We start from the raw sequence: 18,418 nt of genomic DNA on the forward strand, positions 1-18,418 counted from the left end.
TGCCTGTTCAAGGTCTTTGCCCATTTTTAATCAATGTTCTGTTATGTTGTTGATTTGTAAGTAGTGACCATATTTTTCCAGTATTAACCCCTTATCAGATGTGGTTTGAAACATTTTCTTCCATTCCATGAGTTTCTTGTCCACTGTTGTGCTCTCTCTCTCTCTCTCTCTCTCTCTCTCTCTCTCTCTCTCTCTCTCACACACACACACACACACTTTTCAGTTTGATGTAGCTCCATGTGAGCTGTCTTTGCTAACAACTCTTATGCTTTTGATGTCCTATCAAAAGATCTACTGGCACAAGTCATGAAGCTTCCTCACATATATTCTTGAAGTCTGAAGTCTGATAACCCAATGTTTTATAAGTAGGTCTCCAATACATTTTTAGTAAATGTTGTGTGTATGGCATAAGATAAGGGTTCAATATTCTTCTTCTTCATGTGGAAGTCCGTTTAGCCAACACCATTTGTTGAAGAAATTGTCCTTCCCTATTGCATAGTCTAGACTTCCTGTGGAAGACCACTGATGGCATATGTGATGGCTTCAAAGGTATTTAAGCCATCTGATACCTTCTACAATACCCATTCCCAACAGAAATACCTATGGTAGCTTCCATTTTCTTGCCTAATTCCAAACTGGTGATTTTAACAGGCTTCCTTGCACAAGCAGCTTTAGAAAATTCTTAGTGCTCAAAGTCTTCCTTTAATCTTAGAAACCTCCAAGACTCTTAAAGGGCATAGCATACTCTGGTTTGTCTCAAGCTTTTATAAGTTGTTTTGCTGGTGACAAATAGTGCTTTGAATTCTGAGAGAGTATAATGTAGATTTCTTAACGAGAAACACAATACTTAGGGAAGGACATAATTTTTAAAAAGATATTGGCAGATCTGAGGGAAGTTTCTCCAACAGAAAGCTACCACTGAATGGTGTCAAAATAGTTTCAGAAAAATGGGGTAATGTTTTTATTAGATGAGCCCTTTCTATGTACCCAGGCTGGGCTTGAACTCACAATGTAGACCAAACTGGCCTCAAATTCTCAGTCCTTCTACCTCTGCCTCCTAGAGTTATAGATACCTTTCACCAACACCAAAAACTGGGATAATTTCTATCATTGTAATGAAATGTATCAATGTCAATGAGTACTGTCCAAGGAAGATAAGTTCTGAAGATGTCCTCTGTCCTTCCTGCAGCACACAGTAGAGTCCTGTAACTCGGTGGGTGCCTGGGAACATAGTAAGTACTTTCTGCTCACCTGTGGGATTTATCTTAATGTGCAATCCTCAATTTTCAGGGACAGATTGTCTCTATGGTACTTGGTCTCCACACACTCATGAAGACAAATTCTCCTGTCAGAGAATCAGAGGTACTTGTCCTGCCTGACCGATGGACGACAGATGAATGGATGGGTGAGGGATGCAGGATTTTTCACAATGGTTTATTTTACACAGGAATCACTGACGTCCTGCACTTAAGATGCCCCCATTTCCTTCATCCCTCAGTAATAAATCAACCAGAAGAACATGGCTTCTGTTTTTATTCATAATGGTAAATAAGGCACAGAGAGGAGTGATCCATGTCCAAAAGTTGCAGAGTAGATTAATGGCAGAGCTAGGACAAAATCCAGAGCTATTTATACAGAGACAGTAGTAGGAAGTACAGAGTAAGCGGCTTACTGGCTCTAGAGAGTTGCAGAGCATGGCAGAGACCACAAACATTTCCTTGTCTCTTTCATAGAGTGTCAAGGCTAAATGAAAAATTTGCAGCCTATATATAAATGTGCACACGCAGGAAGCAAACAACTAAAAGGTTCTGAGGGATGGCCAGACCATGTCTTGGTAGGGAAATTGAGAGATGGAGAGTGAGTAGGCACAGCAAAGCAGGAACAGAAATCTTAGGGCCTTGTGCAAAAAGCAGGAGCCTTGGAAGGCATCAGTAGAAGCTATTGAACTAGGCTTTAGTTCCAATCCTGTCTGCCCTTTGCACCTTCTGTGACTAAGGGCAAGATGTTTAATCTCTCTATACCTCAATTTCCCCATCAGTGAAAGGGGGACCACAAGAGTCACTAAGCAACATGGAGTTTCTATAATCTATGCAAAGGACACATTTAAAGAGCCTGGCATATAGTAAGTGCTCAATACATACCAGCTGTTACTATCATCAAAGAGAAACATCCCTGTGGGCAGAAGGACAGATGGCACAATAAATTCTGACAATTCATGGCAGGATTGGCCAAGAGAAACATAATAAGAACCACTTACGGAATTTTAAATATTTTAGTTGCCATATCTGAAAGGTTAAAAATGTTTATAATCAATTTTAATAATTTTACCAAACTCCAAATATCTAAAATCATATGAACACATAAACATGAAAATCACCAAATAAAATGTTTTATGTCCTCTTTTGATGATGAAACCTTTGAAACAGGTGTATATTTTAGATGTATTAAGACTATCCATATTTCAAGGATTTGGTCACCCATGTGGTTACCAGATTCCATGTGCAGGTCTAGGATAGCCCTAAATGAGGTGACAATTGACTGTTAGATTTTCCAGATTGTTGGTCTCTGTTTTATAGAGATGCCTCAGCCATCTTATTTTCACTAAATCCAAAGAAACTATCTATTTGTACTAAATGATTTTCTTTTCTTACCAAATCTCTCAGTACGTACAATGACAATTCAAATCTCACTGTCAATCCAAAGCTTAAGAAAACCTGCCTCCTTGTTAGGAAAGACAGTGCATACACTCAGAAAGGAAGTGTTCACTCAGAAGAATCCTGGCCCCTAGAGCTGCAGTCCCAGCAAATGAACAATCTATAAGAACAACACCTAACACAGGGCAGAAGTCACCAGGACTTCTCAGCCAGGGTGCTCAGCCATTGCTGCCTTCAGGTTGTCCTGAGAATAGTGCAAAGCAGCAGGAGATTGAAGAGCCCAGGGGAGCTCATCTCTCCCTTCTCCTGTCCAGGGAGCTTCTGGGACATGGCTGCTTCCATGATGCTGGCACTGAGCAGAAGTTAGCTCATCATGCCACATTTTCACCTTGACAGACTTAGTCAACTCCACAAACTGGCAGAATCAACCCTAGCCATTAAATCAGACTTAACCATTCTTGGAATAAAGTACTTGCTGTGTGCAAGTATGAGGACTTAAGATCCAATCCCCAGCACCCATGTAAAAATCTGCATATGGCAGCATGTGTTTATAACCCCAGGGCTGGTACTGGGGACAGGGGGATCCCTGGAGCCCACGGAGCAGCTTACACAGCTGAATTGATGAGGTTCCAGTTCAATGAAATACCTTGTCTCAAAAAATAAAGGTGGAAAACAATTGAGAAGAGACACCCCGTGTCAACCTCTGGCCTCCACACACATGTGAACTTATGTGCACAACACCCACTAAGAAATGAACAGAACACACACACACACACACACACACACACACACACGCACACGCACACGCACACGCACACGCACACGCATGCACACGCACACTTATGTTAATGTAAAAAAGAACATTTTCAGTAAACCATTCTTCCCATTTCCCAGTGAGAAGCCCACAAAAAATTTAAATTAATATATAAAGTTTTAGGTGTATATATCAGTTGCATCTCTATTTTTATACTTTGTGGCGATATTTTATTTGTGCTTTCATAAATAAAGTTTGCCTGGAGATCAGAGGAAATAGCAAGACATTTAAATAAACAAAGAAGTCAGGCAGCAGTAGCACACATCTTTAATCCTATCACTGAGCAGGCAGGATCTCTGTGTGTTCAAGGCCACACTAGGGAACAGAGCCAAGCATGGTGACACCCGCCTTTAATCCAAGAACCAACCACAGAGACCTGGAGGTTTGTACAGACAGACAGAAAGTGACAGAGCTGTGTAGGAAGAGGAAGTGAGGTAGCTGGGCTAAGACAGCCAATGAGATAGCAGAACAGCAAGGCAATAAAGGCATGGGTAGACAGGAAGTAACTCTTATTGGGAAGCTGCTGAGTTGGTGAGGTAAGGTTAGCTGTGACTTTCCCTATTTCCCTGATCTTTCTTTAAGGCTTTCACCCCTATATTTGGCTCTGCATTTTTTTTATTTAATAAGACCACTTAGAAATTCGTCTACAAAACTTGATATTTAATTATAAATATTAAAAACATAATTGAAACGAGACATAGCTGTGCCCACCTGTAATCCCAACACTCAGAAAGCTGAGGCAGAATTCTGAACAAAAGGCCAGCCTGAGCTACATGGGGGTATTTCATCTCAAAACAACCAAAACAAAAACACATGAAGTTACTTACTCAATGAAAAACTGAGAGTAATGCAAAATATCTGGAGTCAAAATATAGAGACTCAAATCCCAGTTCCTCTATTTCAAATATTTCAGTGCAATAGTTAACATCCTATCTTCTGTAAAATAAGAGTAGTAATTTTCAGTTCACAGTGTTGTTGAGATATTAAATACTAAACACACACAAACACCTTAGACTATCACTCATCAAATAGTATACATATTTAGGGAGAGAATGGTGGTTGTTGCAGTCACAACATTTATAAATATTCTTTTAAATTTTTTATTATTTTATTTCATGGGAATGGGTATTCTGCCTGCATGTATGTCTGTGTACCATGTATCTGGTGCCCACAGATGCCAGAAGAGGGTGTCATGTACCCTGGAACTGGAGTTACAAGTGGGTGCTGGCAATGGAACTCAGGTCCTCTGAAATAGTAAGCAATGATCTTAACTACTGAGCCATCTGCACAGTCTTAATTATTAAATTCTTTATTCAAACTGTCCATGTGCACGCTGGACACCAGTGTCCACCACTTGAATACCCCAATGACACATACACATCACTTTTAATTCCAATTACACTGTATCAGTTAACTGTCTACTGCTTTAACAAACACCTGAGATGAATGAGCTTATACAGAGGACAGATGTATTTGGGGTCAGAGTTTTGAAGGTTTCACCCTATATAATAAATTGTTCCTGTTGCTTCTGGGCCTAGAGTGAGGCAGCACATCTGGCAGGGAGCACATAAAAAGGCAAAACCTTGAGTCCCAGAAAGCTAAAAAGAAAGGAGGAAGAGATGAGGAGGTGGAAAAGGAAGACAAGAGGAAGAGATGGGAGAGGAAGAGAAGGAGGAAGAAAAAGAGGAGGTAGAGAAGAAAAGCAGGAGGAGGAAAAAGGAAGAGGGAGAGATGATGGCTGAGGTCGTACTATCCCCTTCAAGGACAGGCCTCCAACACCCTAAGACCTCTTCCTAGCATTTCCCTATTGAAGGTTTCATCAACTCCCATTAACCCCACGCTGAGGACCAGGCCTTGAACACATGACCTGTGGGGGAAACTTAAGATCAAAACTATCCCATATACTGCTGAGCATGTGAAACATCTGGAATCTGGGTATGATGTCACTAGAAACCCAAATATTAAAATAGCCACCCACATGTGTGTTAGAACAGATGTGTTGCCCTGTTTATCTAGCAGATGCGCATTCTGACCACTGCAGGATGCTTTCTTGCTGTTCGAAGCAGTCCTTAGCACTCTTGTTTATAACAACAGTCAGTCGTCATTATTACACAGTCATATCCGCTGCTATAATTACTAAACCTGCATTCAATTTCCTGCCCATTTTTTTTTCTACCAGTTCTGTGATCCCTATAAACATTCCAAACTTGCACTGATTGGGGTCATTACAGGCTAATGTGGTTTTCCCAATTAATTGTATAGTCCCAGGCACGTGAGAGACCATCTCATAGGATGAGATGCTTTGTAAGCCTTTTTCTGAGAGCTGTCTGAGACTATGGCTCTGTCTTCTATTGGAGTGTGTTGGAAACCTGGCACCTTTATGCGTTGCTCCTCAGATGCCATTTCTTGGGTACTAGGTTTATTTAACTAGTACCCTAGCACATAGATAGATAGATAGATAGATAGATAGATAGATAGATAGATAGATAGATAGAGAGATAGAGAGAGAGAGAGAGAGAGAGAGAGAGAGAGAGAGAGAGAGAGAGAGAGATTATAGAGTATAGATTATAGATTATATCTGCCCAATAGGACAGCAGGCCATCTTGGGAGGTAAAAACCTGGATCTGAACACAGTGGTGGGAGATGAGATGGATGGCAGACCAGCCAGGGGACTGCAGAAATAGTCAGAATCTGTATCCTTAGGAAGCAGAGGCTGGGCCCACCTAGACTTCCTGAGGACGAAACCTCACTCAAGCACGTGCCTGGTGACTCTGGATGAGCCATTTAAGCTGTCTGTGCCTGACTCTCCTCATTTCTGAAATGTAGATAATAATATGTACTTAAGAAGAATATTTTAGGCATTACATTGGTGAATGTCCTTAATCTGCTTAGTGTAGCACCCTGCGGCAAGATAACTACTATATAAATACCACTCTCCTATGGCCAGCACAATTACTATAATCTATATAATATGTATGAATCTATGTATGTATAATTACTACACATCTGTGTTCTCTCTGTCTTCTCTTCATCTTCTGCCATTTAGCAGCCTCTTTTCCTTTTTCTCCTCCTCTTCTCCCTTTTCTTCTTTCTCTTTCAACACTTGCCAATCTGTTAATAGTGATATTTGGATGAACTGAGACAAGAACAAGAAAGAATTAACATATATGTACAAACTAGTCACTTTTTAAGAATTAATATGCAAGATTTTATCATTAATGAGGGAAGAAAATGGAAGAGAAACTGAATGGAAATCTAGGAAGGTGTAGTTTTGAACCCATCATTAGTGATATAAGGAGTGATTAAGGACACATAAAGACCATGTGTCTGGGCCATTTCAGCATTAATACTTTGAAAGGAACAGTAAGTGAGTTTGGGATGCACAAAGCTTCTCCCAGAGAGCCCCTCTCAAATTCCAGTCAACATTGTGAGTGCTTGCTTCGCTTCAGCATGAAGGAAGGGGGTATTCCCAAAATTCTTTTACCTGGTCCAAGGATCCAAGGAACAACAGAAAACAAGCTCTAAATGACCTTTTCCTTGAACCAGTTCACTCTCCTCAGTACAACCTCATCCAGCAAAAAGTACACAAGCCGTGAAGACCACAGGGCTGCTGAGACTATGAAAACATCAGAGCTGAAAACTTCCCCTTGACTCCACTAATAACCCACCACCCATGGAGCCCCTATGTGGACCACCCTGTGCTCCATGCAGGAAACATGAACTTCAGTCCAGGTCTTGAAGAGGCTCTCAGCCCTAGCGGAGAATCAGAGGCAACATGCAGCGATAGACTCAACAACAGAGGCACAGTGGAGAGAAAAGTGCTGTGCAGAGTCCAGGCGGGCCTCCTAGAAGAGGTGGGCTCTGATAGGAAAAGACAGGCATGATGTATGCACTAGCCAAATGGCTCAGTAAGTAGGCCAAAGACATAATGGTGTGACATGTAGGTTTGTGGCTAACAAGAAAAGTCAACTATGACTATCTTTGTCAAAACTAGGAATGTTCTGTAAAAATGCTGTTAAACTTTATAAAGAGAACCAGACCAGCCTTTAAAAAAGCAGGCTATGAAACAGTGCAGTAAGCAAAAGTTCACCAACATCTTTTAGTTCCAACACTGTGGTCAGGTACTACCACTATTCCATGACACTCCAACTCATAATCTCTGGATGCTGTCCCAGAACTCCTAGATGAAAAGTCCATGGCAGGAGAGTCCAGGTGGCTGCATCTGGGTTACCTGAGCAGCCACCTCAGACTGCTATTTGGTGCTTGATGTCTAGCTGTATAATTCACCAAGGTTCATTTCAAAGGGAGATTCCTAAAATTATCTAGCAAGACAGTCTTCCGAAACCAAACACAGAGGAAAATAAGGAAGAAGCTGAAAAGGTAGAAGAAGCTGGCCTTTAGAGTGCATGTCAGAGTTATACCATGAGAATGCTCAGGCCAGTGGTAGGGCTCAGTGAGTTAAAGTTTGTTGTGCAAGCCTGAAAATCTGAGTTCAATTCCCAGAACCCACAGTAGCAGAAGAGCCAACTCTGGAAAATGTTCAACCCTCCCCAAACACACACACACACACACACACACACACACACACACACACACACACACACACACAAAGTAAAGCTGCTGAAGAGAGAGATGACTCGGTGGATGAAGTACTTGCTGCACTAGCACAAGGACTGGAGTCTGGATCCCCAACACCCATATAACAACAGGCATCGCAGTAACCTGTTGTCCTAATGCTCACACATGAGAGGTGAGGAAGGGGTAATTCCCAGGCATGCTGGAGGACTAGACTAGCCAAATTAGTGAGCTCTGGATTCAGCAAGAGACTCTGCCTCAGCAAATAAAGAAGAGAACAGCAATCAAGCAAGAAAGGTACTCCATGTCCCTTGGCTTCCACATATACACATGCATACACATGCACACACAGGCAAACTCATAAATGCACACACACACAGGCACACACACATTCATGCACACATACATGCATGCACACACATTCATATGTGCACACACATATGTACACAACTACACATACACACATGCATGCACACACACACATACATGCACAATTACACACAATTAATTTGACAATTACATATTAAGTCCCAGCACTGTGGTGACAGATACAAGTACAGTGTTGACCTTGCCTGCAATATAACAAAAGCTAGCTTAGTACACAAACCATGAACAAGCTTTACATCCATCCAATCAGCACTAGCAATCCCATGATGCTTTCTATAGGTAATGTCCATCTCGACATATTTAATTATGTCTGAAATCCACTGGAAAGTTGTCTCCATCCATCTAGCAATCAAGCCATGAGCTACTCTGTTACTCTGAGCAGACTACCATCAGATCCCAACTCCTTTCCTGCTTTAGGATTCACAAAGCATTTTCCCAACCATGTTTGACATGTGGATGATGTTCTTCGCCCAAATCTCAAAAATAATGCACAAATCATTCTGGTTTGGGGGTACATAAGGGAATAAAGAAATATATACCACTGAAAGCAAACTTGGTAAGTCCTACTGGAGATGAACACACTGGTGTATGCACACAAACAGTGCCTGCAATGTGGTTTAGAAGTAAATACAAGGAACTTAAATATGCAATGAGACAGGGTTGTTAAATAAATTGTGGAACATTCATTGGAATGGAAAACCCTGAAGCTTTTAGAAAACATGATTTGAGAAATATTTAATGACATGGGAAAATGCTTTTCAAAAAGCATATGAAGAAACATATTTATGTGTATTTGTATGCATGCATGACTTCCACTTTGTTCTCTGTAGCTATGTCTACTGTGCATAGTCCCCTGCATGAATATGCATTGTTTTTACCATCATAAATCACACTGAAAATAGAAATCATTTAAAAAGATACTCAGTTGATGACAGAAACATGCACACAATTTATATTTCATTGTTCAGGATTCCAAGCCTGCCTCCTCTGCCATGGAGCTCACATGATCTTGGACCAGTTACTTAATTCTCTGGGACCCAGTACACTCCAAAATGAAAAGGTGACAATATCTCTGGACTCCTGGGGAGTTGAAAATTAGATCAAATAGCTTCTAGCCTTTCCAATGCCCTCTGGTAAGTTCCTGTGTAGAAAAGGTGCCCTGGGCAGGGGGACGGGCAGGGCACTGATGTAGGATTGACTAGGCTTTAGCTTTCTTAGGTATTACAACAAATTACCACAAACTGGTAACTGTAGACAAGAGAAACCTATTCTCTTCCAGTTATGAAGGCCAAAAGTTCAAAATCAAATTGTTGGCTGAACCATGTTCCTACTTCAGGAAAGAAGCTTTTGCTACCTTGTCTAGCCCCTGCCTTCTGCTGGCCATCATTGGCCTTCCTTGGTTAATAGATTCATCACTCCAATTTCTGCCTTTATCTTCATGTGACCTCTTGGGATCTGTGTGTCTCTGCTCCAATGCACTGGTTGGGTTTTGTCAGCTTGACACAAGCTAAGACGTATCTAAAAGTAGGGAAACACAATTGAGAAGATGCCTCTGTGAGATTAGCCAAAAGGCAAACCTCTGGGAAATTTTCCCACTGATTGATGTGGGAAGGCCCAGCCCATTATTGGGGTCGCCACCCAAATGCTGGTGGCACTGGATGGTATAATAAAGCAAGCTAAACAAGCCATGAGAAGCAAATCACTAAGCAGGACTTCCCCACAGTTTCTGCTTCAGTTCCTGCCTCTGGGTTCTTGCCCTGAGTTCCTCTGACTTCCCTCAGTGAGGAACTGCAACCTGAGAGTTGTAAGATAAAGTAAACCCACTCCTCTGCAAGTTACTTTTGGTCATGGTGTTTTCTCACAGCAATAGAAACCCTAAGACCTCCTATCAGTAATATTAGACTGACACCCAACATAACCAGCATGGCCTCATCTTAATGAAATCATGGAAATAAAAACACCAAATCATTTCCAAATAAGACCAAATTTACAAGTATTCACTAGCATTTAGAACTTCTACATGCTCTCTGAGAAGGTACAGCTCAGTCCATAGCTGATGACAGTCCTCCATAAATACTAGCAGTTAGAGAAAGGTGGAGATATGTGGCCTGGGAGGTCAAAGGCATAAAGGAGAGCCAAGAGCCATTGTGGAAGTTGTATCTACTCCCACAAGCAACTGATGGGTAGAAGTGGGCCTGTTGCTGGGTGTCCCATGCTCTTCCTGGATTATCCCCAGCTCCTGTACTTTCTAACATTCCATTCAGGCAACTACTAAGCTTGGTATATTGTGGTGGCATTGTGTTCCCCAAAATATTGTGAACCCTAATAAATTTATCTAGGGTCAGAGAACAGACAGCCACTAGATACAAAGGCTAGAAAATGGTGGCACTCACACCTTTAATCCTAGCATTCCAGAGACAGAAATCCCTCTGGATCTCTGTGAGTTCAAGGCCACATTGGAAAGGCCAGGCATGGTGACACACGTATTTAATCCCAGAAAGCGAGCCTTTAATCTCATGGAGTGGTGGTAGAAAGCAGAAAGTTATATAAGGCGTGAGGACCAGAAACTAGAAGCATTTGGCTGGTTAAGCTTTCAGGCTTTGGAGCAACACAGTTCAGCTGAGATTCGTTCTGGATGAGGACTCAGAGGCTTCCAGTCTGAGGAAACAGGACCAGCTGAGGAATTGACAAGGTGAGATAGCCGTGGCTTGTTCTGTCTCTCTGATCTACCAGCATTGACCCCAATAACTGGCCTCAGGTTTGATTTTATTAATAAGAACTTTTAAGATTCATGCTACATCATATCTCTGTTCTCCCTGGATATGTGTGGTCCAGAGAGAAGCTACTTAAAGTTAAGACTGTGGAGAGTTTGCCATTGGCTATAGAAAGACTGGAACAAGAAGGCTGCATTTTGGGTGAGTTAAGCAGGGGAGGGAGGAAGTTTCCCATCCTGGAAGGGTTCAAAGAAGAACTTGCTGGGCCACCCTTTTGCAGAAGTACTTAAGAAGGGTCAGGCCAAAGACAGGATGTTGAGTGAGTACCAGGGCCAGCTAGATGCAGAAAAGGGCTCCCAGACTCAGAAAGAAGGAGGATTGTGAAAGGTGTCTTAGTCAGGGTTTCTACTGCTGTGAAGAGACACCATGACCACAGTAACTCTTATAAGGAAAAGCATTTAATCAATCGAGGCTAGCTTACAGTTTCAGAGACTTTGTTCATTGTCATTATGGAGGGAAACATGGTGGCATGCAGGTAGACATGGTGCTGGAGAAGAAGCTGAGAATTCTGCATCTTGATCCACAGGCAGAAGGAGACTCTGTGCCACACTGCATGTACTTTGAGCATATGAGACCTCAAAGCTTGCCCCCACAGTAACACACTTCCTACAACAAGCCCACACCTACTCCAACAAGACCACGCCTCCTAATAGTGCCACTTTCTATCACTAAGCATTCAAACACATGAATCTAAGGGAGCCATACATATTCAAACCACCACAAAAGGATTAAAGGGGTGTAGCAGAAGGCTTCTTGAGGAAATCATAATGACCAGCATAAGTCTCAAGATAGTCACAGAATAAATGACTAAAATTTAAGATCTCGACTCCCTGTAGGATCAGAATCAAAGTCAAGATGATATAAAGATGAGAAATATAGAATTTCTTGTAAACATGGAAGTGTGACCTGAGAGTCAGCCCCACTTTATTCTTGACACCTAAATAATGTCCTATATACATCACAAGGAACCACCCAGACCTTACCACCTCAGAGTCTAACCTTCTAAAATGACACCTATGGGCATGGAGATGTAGCTCCATGAGTAAACCACTTGCCATGTAAACATGAGCTCTTGAGATGGGGCTCTAGAAGCCACATAAAGAAGCTCAGTATATTAGCATGCACGTAGAATCCTGGCACTGAGGGGTGGACAAAGGGAGATGCTTGAGGCTTGCTGGCCAGGTAAAGGAAAGAGATCTCTAAAAACAAAACAAGGTAGAGAACAACTGAGGAAGATACGCAAGGCTAACCTTCAGATGCATACCCAGGCATATGTACACATACCATACCAATGTACTAGCACACTTGCATGTGCGTGCATGCGTGTGTGCGTGTGCACACACACACAGCACCTACAACACTTGCATTGTTATGTCTCTCCCTGAAGGACGCCCTCTGGATGAACCTCAGGATCACTGTAGGGAAACCTTTAACCAACACTAAGGGTAAATATCTGTGGCAGCTACCAGTTACATAAGACAGAGACCTAGAGAGGGTTTGTGGGCGTTGCACGCCTAATTCTATTCCTCTGTGATGAAACCATAGCCATGAGGCATGGAAAATGGGTCTGAAGTCTGGAATGCTGGCCCAAGGACTTCTCCATGGAGAAGACAAAGAAGAGTGTGATGGGGGACAGTACTGGATTCAGGGAGCTGAACTACAGCCTTTCTCAGGTAGCAATGCATCCTGGGAAGTGAGAAGCTTCTCTGGCCTTTTCTGAGGCATGCCAGATCAGCTGCTAGATGTCTCTCCCTTGTGAAGGAGCACTGGGTATCAGTGGGCTTGAGGGAGGCACAAGATCTCAGGTGTTCCTATTCTGATATTTCCAGAAGGTTCAAGGACCAGAAAATAGTCTAGAAACAGCTAACACTGCCTGAGGCCTGCCGAGGCTGACAATTCACACTCACCTAGCCATCTCCAGGGAGCTCTCACAAGGATTTTCCAGTGAGAAGTAAGAAAACTGAGTCAGGAGCATCCAGGTGCCAGCATTGCTCAGATCTGGCACAAGACTGAAATAAGTTAATCTATCATGTGTCTTGTGGTTTGGATCTGAATTATCTCTAGAAGGCCCATGTGTGAAGGCTTGGTCCCCACTGCAACATTCAGAAGTGAGAATTTGGTGAAGTAACTGAATCATGAGGGCTCTAACCAATGGATTCATTTACTGATAGATTACCAGTTGAGTGGACTACTAGAAAATAGGGGGGGACTGAGGAAACTGAGCCAAACTAGGGGACAAACATCACTGAAGACATGACTTCCTCTCTCTGTCTTCTTGCTGCCTGGACTCCATGCGGGAAGGGATCCTCTGTCTCACACCCTCGCTGCGCTGCCATGGTGTTCTGAACGCTGGACCTACCTCAGGTCCAAAGCCATGGATCCACCTCACCTTGGCCTGACCCCTCATACGTGTCTCTTCCTTTAAGTTGCTTCTCTTAGGTGTTTTCTTGCAGGTGTTGCAATGCTAACTCTGGGTCTATAACAGGGCTTTGAAAGCAAAGAATCGGAGGTTACAATTAGATACCTGAGAACACCTCCTTCAGCTGCGCAGTGATCAAAGGTTTCTACGGGAAGCTACATGAGCTGAGACTTGAAGAAAATGATAAAGTGTAGAGAAAGCCATTCCAGTGATCAGAAGGAGCATGTTCAAAGGTCCCTCGCCAGGAAAGAAAGTGACATGTCCGATCATCAGACCAGTCAGGGTATCTGGAGCACTGAGAGATAAGGAATGGTAAAGAAAAAGACACTAGATGGCCCAGAACTGGATAGGTCTCACAGTGTGTGAATCATGGTCTTCTTAAAGGCCAAGCCACTAAAGAGATTAAACTCCAAAATGACAAGATCCGATTCACCCAGGCCAAGTATGACACAGAGCTTGTCGAATAGAGGGGATCAATAAACAGCGAGGAACATCTGAATAAACAGACTCAAGCTAGATTTCAGAAGAGATGGAAGCTACTGGACTACAGAACATGAGTAAGATTTCAGCTGCTGTCTGTGAGAACAGTTTCTCTCCTAATCCAAATTCACTTCCATGCCTCTCAGCCTGAGCAGCACATGGAGCTGCTGAGATCCACAGGCGCCTCCTGACAGACTCATTCCAGCGATCACTATCAAATGCCTCTATTAGGAATGCTCAGAAGATTGTATTAGCATGATCCAATATTTACGAAATGACACTCTGCTATAATAAGGGGCTGAGAAAATTAAGATTAGAAGTAATGATCATGCCTTAGGGAGGGGAAGTGGGAGGGGAGGAGGAGGCAGCAATCTTACCAGGTTGCTGCCCAGAACCTTGTTTTTTTATCTGTAAAATGGGAAGGGGATGTGATCAGGACAAACATGTGGTCAGGAAGCAGAGTGCCATGGGCCTTTAAATTGTCGTTCACGCCTTTATTACTAAGCTCTCCAGGAAGTGACCCCATCCACGAACCCTTCCCGCACATTGTGCCACGGATGCTCTGTATGTCACACCACATCCCACAGGTACTGAAGATGAAGCTGTGAACAAGGCTGCTGTGGTCCCCAATCACATGGATCTCTCGTCTGAGGACAGCTGTGGTCCCCAATCACATGGATCTCTCGTCTGAGGACAAGGAACCTTAGCCACAATGTGTGTGGGGGAGAAATGTGCTACATTTACAGGGGTCTTTACCAAGAGCCACCCCAGACTGAATGGGGAGAGTAGGGACAGCAGGGCACAGGAGAAGGAAGAGCTCCCTGGGACTGCTGTGTGTGAGTTCCTCAGGCAGGGGAGTCGGGATTTTCTGGCAACGGATAGGAGCCAATATGAAGCAAGCATGGGGGAAGCAGAAGTGGCGAGGGTGGAGATAAGCTGTCAGGGTCTGGAGGGGACAGGGGGTCTCTGTCTTCTCAGAGCAGCAGGGGACCTCACAGTCGTCAAGACAAGCTGGAGAGGGAGGAGGGGCAAAGGGGAACAGACAGTCCTATAGCCCAGTAGAACCTCTTTGGCTCCTGTGTGGAGTGAACTCAAAAGAATAACTCAAAGAACCAGAACAAAGGTCCCCGGGTTCCCAGAAGAGAGGCAGAGGTGGTCTGCAGCAGAAAAGGAGAGTCTAGGCAAAGGAACCAGGCAAACCTACAATAACAGCCAGAGCTGGGGAGACGTTAGGATGAAGAGGCTACCAAACAGGGACAGGGGAGACAAGGAGAGCTGCTGGCTTCTGAATCACTCCAGAGAGTAGACACAGAAGGGGAAAGGGTGAACGAAGAGATCACTTTCAGCTAGGCATATTGGTGGACACTTGCAAGCCCATCACTTAAGAGGGAGATCCTGAGTTTAAGGCTATCTCAAAAAGGAAAGAAGGAAGGGAGGGAGGGAGGGAGGGAGGGAGGGAGAGAGAGAGGGAGGGAGGGAGGGAGAGAGAGAGGGAGGGAGGGAGGGAGCAGGCAGGCCAATTTTGAAAATGTTGGATCCACAAGATGCTACATGATTTTGAAAAACACATGTATGTGCATGAATACACACACACATACTAGAATGCATACAAATGTACACATATATGCACTTACACTCATGTATATACACATTTATATACTGCATACACACATGGATGCATGCACACCCATCACCCATACACACATGCATACATATGCACACACACATATATATATATACTGTAAGATCCAGATTTGATCAAACTCAAAGATGGCCAAGAGAGCATAGAACATGTAGGGATGGTGACACACACTATTAAGCCATCACTCAGGAGGCAGAGGCAGAGAGATCTCTATGAATTCAGCAGCAGTCTGATCTACACAGTGAGTTCCAGGCCAGCCCTGGAATTACTCAATTAATCAAGCACAAGTGTTTTGAGCTCTTGGGATCCTAATGGGATGAATAACTAGGACTGCAGAAATGAAGTCAGCATTACTAAAAAACAATGGGGCAACAGATATAGTTTTTCCATACTGCCTTAGTCACTGGGACATGTGACAATTGATACCTTGATCAGACAAAGTAAGATCCCACCTAACCCGAAATTCCCAATTTAGTACCTCAGCCTTCTTTCTTTCTTTCTTTTTGAGATAGCCTTGAACTCAAGATCCTCCTGAGAAATAGATAGGATGCATGCCTTAGTAGGAACTACACAAATCCAGCCAGGGATCTCCTGCTTTGGAGCCTAGCTCAAAGTCAGAGAGGACACTTCTTCCTCCAGATTCTCCTATCGTCTCTGCCTCTACTTACTGACATCAAGAAACCCTCTTCCCAGAGTCGGCTAAGAGGACATGGCAGTGGGAATCACAGATGTTGTCATTATCTGTGTTCAGATAGAACCTGAATCAATGGTGTTAGAGAAGCCATCCATGAGGAGAGTACAGAAAAAGCCCAAAGAACTCTAGTGCTTAAGGCCAGGTTGAACTAGCAAAGACTAACATGGGTGAGCCTCAGGGAGGGCTGAGGGGCTGGTGGAATATAAGACAGTATGTGCACTACATGGAGTCACTGGCCAGGAAGTCTCCGCAATGTCTTCTCATGTCCTATAGCCAATTGGCTTTCCCACTGTTCAAAAGGATGATCTTAACTTTCACAGGGATATAGGACATCTTGGTTTACATCGCCAGGCAAACTTGTTGATATGCCCTGCCCAATTCACCAACTCTGAGTGTTCTCATTGAGTATGTATATACCTCCTCCAAATACATCCCCTAAAACCCAGCAGGTTCATCTCTCACAGGCCTGCCTCATGTAGGCATCTATCAAGAATTTATATTGGGTAAATAAGCTTGGGATTCTGGATATTAGGGCACTCACCAAAGTAGTAATAATTTAACAATGGAAATCCCAAGATTTGTGTGTACAACCCATGCTTATGTGGCATAGAGGAAAGGAGTAAATTCATCTTTCTAAAATGTCATTACCATCAGACCCCACAGCAAAACTCAGTGATACCCTGCGCATAGATAGAGCTTAAAAATCTCCAAGTAAAAATAATCCCAAAGGTCTCTGGATCCTGATGATGTGTGACGATCACTCTATTCCAAAGAACTCAGTTAGCCTTGTCTGAACACACCTAAAGATGGACAACTCATTATCTATATATTAACCTACTGCTCTCTCACTTCAATCCATAAAAAGGTCCTCCCCATTGTGAGCTACTGCAAAAGCCAGTCACCTCCATCTCAGCCCCAAACATGATGGGTCACATACCTGTGGGCACAGCTGGGTCCAGCATTGGCTTCTCCCATGTGTTAATCTGCTCCCAGGTAAACCCATTGGTCCCCAGAGCCACGCTATATCCACAGTTGCTGTAATGCTCATCAAAAGAACAGCCACCTGTAGAAAAAAGAGAGATGGGTAAGTATAACCCATGCATGAACCTTGGTTAATTACCCTTCCCCATCAGCTCTTCATTTATAGGTTTGAATTTTAAACTCTAGAGAGATGTTGGAGGAAAAAAATAACCAAACCAAAAAGAAGAAGGAGGAGGAGGTGGTGGAGAAGAAGAGAAGGAGAAGGAGAAGAGGAGGAGAAGAGGAAGAGGAGGAGGAGGAAGAAGAGGAGGAGGAGAAGGAGGAGGAGGAAGAAGAAGAAGAAGGAGGAGGAGGAGGAGGAGGAGGAGGAGGAGGAAGAGGAGGAGGAGGAGGAGAAGGAGAAGGAGAAGAAGAAGGAGAAAGGAAAAAACCAAAAGCAGGTAAACTCGATTTTATATTTGCTTTGGTGCTCCCAGGATAGGTTCTAGTATCTGAGAGCCCTGCCCCCACCCCGGCATTTAAGAAAGTTAATAAGGCTAGTTACATTGATTTCAATCTGACTTCCTGAGAAAGTAAACAGCAATATCTCATTCTGAGTAGGAAAAGTGAATGCCATGGCATGTCTCTGTAATGGCTTCCTGCTACAGGCAAGGGGTGCTGGGATGCTGCAGAATAAACAGGAACTTCAGAGTCCAGCAGGACTACATGACACCTCAGCTTTGCAAAACTGTGATTTTTTTTTTGGCCACCTGGTTCATCCCTGGGGTGGGGGGTGGGGTCTCGGTTTCCCCACCTGTGGAAGGGAATATCCACCTTGTAATACGTCCTTCAATGGATTGACTATGAAAAGTGAACACAGAATATACTCTGAACCCACACACACACCTTCCCCCCTGTAAAAGTAGACTGAAAACCCATGCTTCATGGTGTTTAAAGAAGCTGGTGAGGAATTAGACAACCATGCATTTGGAGGATGAGAAAGTCAACAGTGAGTGCTT

The 18,418-nt window shown here is 43.4% G+C and overlaps 1 protein-coding gene across 18 annotated transcripts in view; it reads right to left on the minus strand.

Annotated features, from left to right (window-relative positions):
* Ptprt (protein tyrosine phosphatase receptor type T) overlaps positions 1–18,418 on the minus strand; it is a 1,101,940-nt gene that overhangs the window by 791,462 nt on the left and 292,060 nt on the right. For all 18 annotated transcript variants that reach the window (XM_052726074.1, XM_052726080.1, XM_052726075.1 and 15 more), the window contains one exon: positions 17,377–17,502. In XM_052726074.1, the coding sequence (XP_052582034.1) occupies positions 17,377–17,502 (126 nt within the window). The remainder of the gene's footprint in view (positions 1–17,376; positions 17,503–18,418) is intronic.

Source organism: Peromyscus californicus, unplaced genomic scaffold (assembly GCF_007827085.1).
Source record: "Peromyscus californicus insignis strain IS unplaced genomic scaffold, ASM782708v3 Scaffold_7__1_contigs__length_154581171, whole genome shotgun sequence".
Lineage (NCBI taxonomy): Eukaryota > Metazoa > Chordata > Mammalia > Rodentia > Cricetidae > Peromyscus > Peromyscus californicus.